Source organism: Urtica dioica, chromosome 8 (assembly GCF_054948205.1).
Source record: "Urtica dioica subsp. dioica isolate 48M chromosome 8, U.dioica_male_clone48M_v1_H2, whole genome shotgun sequence".
Taxonomy (NCBI): domain Eukaryota; kingdom Viridiplantae; phylum Streptophyta; class Magnoliopsida; order Rosales; family Urticaceae; genus Urtica; species Urtica dioica.
The window spans coordinates 13,294,330-13,298,987 of record NC_142763.1 but is presented as its reverse complement, the minus strand read 5'-3'; the positions used below and the strand labels follow the sequence as shown (position 1 = coordinate 13,298,987).

At 32.8% G+C, this 4,658-nt stretch overlaps 1 protein-coding gene across 1 annotated transcript; it reads left to right on the top strand.

Annotated features, from left to right (window-relative positions):
- The first annotated feature begins 997 nt into the window (after window positions 1-997).
- Window positions 998-4,658, top strand: LOC149388307 (mitochondrial ATP-independent inner membrane protease subunit 2-like). The gene is made up of 5 exons (XM_089624755.1): window positions 998-1,197; window positions 1,868-2,034; window positions 2,941-3,124; window positions 3,831-3,937; window positions 4,039-4,658. The coding sequence occupies exons 1-5, from the start codon at window positions 1,126-1,128 to the stop codon at window positions 4,118-4,120; spliced, it is 612 nt and encodes a 203-aa protein (XP_089480881.1). The 5' UTR covers window positions 998-1,125; the 3' UTR covers window positions 4,121-4,658.

Here is a 4,658-nt window from a genome sequence, read left to right as displayed (position 1 = left end):
TCAATTTCACTAACTACTAAGATATAATTTCGATAAAAAAAAAAAAAAAAAAAAAAAAAAAAAAAAAAACATACATCATAGTAACTATTTCAATTTTATGTGCTAACTAAATTAATCAGATACTGTTATATAACAGTACCTTGAAAATTTTGGTAAAAATTTTCTATTGTAGGGTAATTAGTTTATTTATTTAATGTTGTATTTTTATTTTTTTTATCACATTTAAAAAATTACAGTTAAATATTCATGATTTGAGGGATTTGTTAATAAATGTAGTAAATATATTTTATTTAGACATGTATCCTAATTTATTACACATTATAGTGCTGACTAACTGTTATATATATATATATGTTCAGACGGATTTATAATATTGGATTATCCTCATGTAGAGCTATAAATTGTGCTTCACATATAATTAGTTTAACCCACACACTGGAGTAGTTTACAAAAGTTTCATTTTGTATGTGTAATGTATTTTTAATGCTTATGTAAGTCTGAGAGAGAATAAATATTATTAACAAAAAAAAAAAACCATTTGTGGGCTGCTAGTGGGGACAAATTAATATTTTAAATTAATTACGATGGGGCCCACGGTATTGAAAGAAAAATTGTTAACAGGCAAAACCATATAAGTTTCATCCGTTTCTGTTTTGTTTTTGTTTTTTTAAATCGCAAGTGCTCAATGCTCATCTATTTAAATTATGTAATATAGTTGTTAGTGGGACCCACTCACAGTGTGGCAATTTTTAATTGGAAAAAAAGTTTCTACAGTGATATTGTACCTTCTTTTAGTATATATAGAATGAATTCAATCTCTAAAAAGTTTTAAAATGTAAATATATATAATATATTATATCTATCTTTATTATTACAGCTTAAAAGACTTTATAATTTGTGTCAATATAATCACCAATAGAATACACTATATTTATTATGAAATCCCCCCCAACCTAATTTAGTAGAGCCTTGGTACATGATTCTAATAAATTAAGTGCCAAGGACATATTTATAATAAATTAGGCAAGCGAAAACCCTCGACCTAGAATGAAACCAGAACCAAAGATTGGGGGTTTAAGGGAAATGTGAAGAGAAAAACCTTCAGAGATTCGAAATTCCGTGACAATGGCGTCCCTCTCGACCTGGCTCCGATACGCAATTAACAAGTTCGAATATTCCGTCGCTCTCAGCTGGAAGGTTCTCTCTCGAACCTTCTTCATACCAACCTTAATTAGCGTATTCTTGTGGGATGGTGTGCGTTTTGTTGTTTCATTCGCGGCTATTGGCTTTGGTTAATAGAGTTGATTTCGATTAGCTAGAGTTAGATTTGCTATCAGGTTTGAGAAAATTGTGTTTTGTTAGGATTTTTTTGGTGTAGATCATCGCAATTGGCACTAATTATGCAATGAGATTGGGTTTCTCTGATTACTTTGATTTCTTCCAATGTCATCGTATTATTTTTTCATTAATACTTTTCACTTTGAAAATTCAACTAAAAATGAAAATTTGATGTTTCCAATTGTATGCGATTTTGGACAACCAATTTTTTTCTTTTATATAATGATAATAATCTGAAAATTTCCATCTCGGGGAAAGCTACTTTGGAAGGAAGAAACTCAAATATATTACTTCAGGAATCGAATACCAGACAACATCAAAGCAAATCATAGGCCTCCTACTTTTTAGTTTACACCAAAGAATCTATATGTAATTTGATGAAATCGGTCTTTGTAATTTGAATCTCGAGGTGTAATTATTCTGCAATTTTTGCATACTCTTCCCTATTTATTGAAATTGAATGAGACTTTTTCTGGGTTGTCTGCACACGAAAATCCACTGCTGACAGCATTTCTTTTTGGTCGTGCAGAACTATAAACAAGGTCAAATTACTGATAGAGAAGCGAGTGATGCCATATGGAAAAACTTTTTCCAGGGAAAGATAACGTTCTTGCATTGGTATAAAGGAGCAGAGATGGCTCCAACTGTCGGTGGAGGAACTCTTCTTGTCCGAAAATTACCGGTTCCCGACACAGCGTATTTAACAAACTTTTTTACGATTGTTCTCTATCATGTTAAACTTAAAACATAATTACTGGGGAAAAAATAAGTGCCTTAAGGTTTCTGAATCATGGTTTGATCCATTGCATCATTTTAAGTACCATGCTTTGTACTTTGTTTCTAGTTATTTATTCTGATGATCAACTTTAAGCAATGTTTTCCACATAAGTTTCATATATGGGACTAACAATCTAACATCAACATGGTTTGCCATGTATTGACAAGTATTTTAAGATGCTATATACTACACACAGCTATGTTCTTTCCACCGGATTTTGACATCAGCTTGTCAAAAAATTATCCGTACTCTAATCTACTTCAGTGTTCTTTTGTGCTGAGTTTGTTTTTCGTAGTATTTGCACAATATAACTGAATACCTTGATTATAAGTTCACAACTATTTGAACCTTGATTTTAGGGCAGAGGAGTTGATAAGTCATGTCATTTCGGATGTAAAAGGATTGTTCCTAATTGAAGAGAGCTAAGTCCTGAGTGAATGTAATTTTCATATTAGTTTTTCCGCTTTATAAATCTTCTATGTCATTTTTTTCGGACGTAAGTTTCTGACTCATACCATATGTAGATTTGCCTACCGAGCTGTTTGTTTCTTGTTTCCTGTTGCTCTATTGAACACAAGCCTATTTCCATGACATGAACAGATTTTTATTTTTATTTTTATGTATCGCACCAGGCAGTTTGCTTCCATATTCTTTGTACTGTATATATTAGATAATTTATTTATTTTCTCAAGTACATGCATTAGTTTTCCAAGCAACCAGTGCTAATGAATTTTGCATCCTGATACCAATCATTCATTTATATTTTTGGTTGGTTATTTCAACTTTGTGGCTTTCTAATAGACGTATGGAAATCATTTTAACAGGCATGTTTATGTTGGAGATGTCGTGCTACTGAGGAATCCTGAGGACTCGGAAACTCATATAGTAAGAAGATTAGCTGCCGTTGAAGGATATGAAATGGCGTCTTCGGATGAGAAGGAGGAACCTTTTGTTCTTGATAAGGACGAATGCTGGGTTCTGGCTGACAACGACAAATTGAAGCCCAAGGTATGTGCAATCTGCATTAGAATTTCATTGTTGCATCATTGCATGGTAAAAGTAATTGGATAGATGAATATTGTAAAATTACCATCGTTACATGGATTACTTATTCTAAAGGGTCTCTTCATGATTACATCCTATTTGGTAACTGTTAAGTTTCATAATGATTTTGCATATATTAACAACTTCAAGTATATAACTAAATCAACTTGTTATTTTCTTTTTCACTTTTAAAGATAGATATTTGAAAATTATTGTGCATCGCCAGCTATATGACATCCACAGGGATCTTGTTCAAGTCTTGCTATTGTTATTTAAGGTTTCTAGGCATCTAAAATCTTTTCACGGTTCCTAGAGATGTGATTGAATAGATTACTTTCAGTGCTTCGTGGCAGTAAGTTGATTTTTATTCTACAAATGCTTTTAAGATATTCGAGTGGCTTATAGCTTTGTGATCCTGGTCATAATTCTAAAGATTGTGTAATATAAGATTTGATAAAATAACACCATACTTTCCTCAATGTCAAATTTCATTATCACAATCCAAATTTGTCTTTTCAGCCTAGCTAGTGCCTTGAATGATTGATGTTATACATGAAAATAGGGAGGGAGACATTTAAGTGTTAAGGAAGTTGCTATTTGGTGTTAATAAAGCTGCTTTCAAGACATTTCTCATCTTTCTGTGCTCTAATTCATCCTTATCAACTGACAGGAAGCCAGTGATAGTCGTAAATTTGGCCCAGTTCCAATGACAGACATAATTGGTAGAGTTATATATTGCCTACAAACAGCTGTGGATCATGGACCGGTACAGAACAGGCACGCTTTTCTGAACTTTTTTTATCCTCTGCTTGATTTTGTTTTTTGATAGTTGTACTAGTAACTGACATGGAAATTCCGGTGGTTAATTTATCAATCAGTAACAAAAGCTTGGAAAAAGACGCTCCAGTATTGCACGTTGAATTGGATGTGGAGGAGATGGCGAAGAACCACAAGGGCTGAAGCGTTGTCACGGATCACCGAGTTTGCTCAATTAAAACTCTTCTCATTTCGATTCACGATCTGATTTTCTTTCCCTGCCGCGGTTTTGAAAAGAAAAGAAAAAAAGTAGTGAGTAAACAAAACTGGGTTTTAGGTTCTTTGTAATCGGCAATGGTGGTCGATTTGTGGCTGACCAGGCTGGAGTGGCTAAAGAGGGTTCTCTCTTTCTTTTTCAAACTATCAGGGTTGGGAACTTCACTGTTAAAATAAACATGATTTTAGTCTAGAATGCTACCAAAAAAGGCTGACACGACCCAGATCATATATTTTCTGGACTATTCTGGTTGGAAGCCATTTTCGTGTCTTTATTCATATTGCAATTCTTGGCATCTTTCTTTCCCTAAAAACTCAAATGAGAGAGATTGTCCTTTAAATAAATAACTCTTATGATAGTTTTCGTGCTGTCAATTTACATGTATAGTGAACAAAAATATTAAATGAAGCACAGTCTCAAGCATAGGTCAAAAATAATAATAAAAAAATGTGAATTTTTTATAAA

Bases quoted from the DNA above. Each gene is read 5' to 3' on its own strand.
- LOC149388307 (XM_089624755.1), top strand. From the start codon at position 1,126: ATGGCGTCCCTCTCGACCTGGCTCCGATACGCAATTAACAAGTTCGAA. The intron at 3,125-3,830 runs GTATGTGCAATC...ATCAACTGACAG, and splicing joins ACGACAAATTGAAGCCCAAG to GAAGCCAGTGATAGTCGTAA. The intron at 3,938-4,038 runs GCACGCTTTTCT...TTTATCAATCAG, and splicing joins CATGGACCGGTACAGAACAG to TAACAAAAGCTTGGAAAAAG.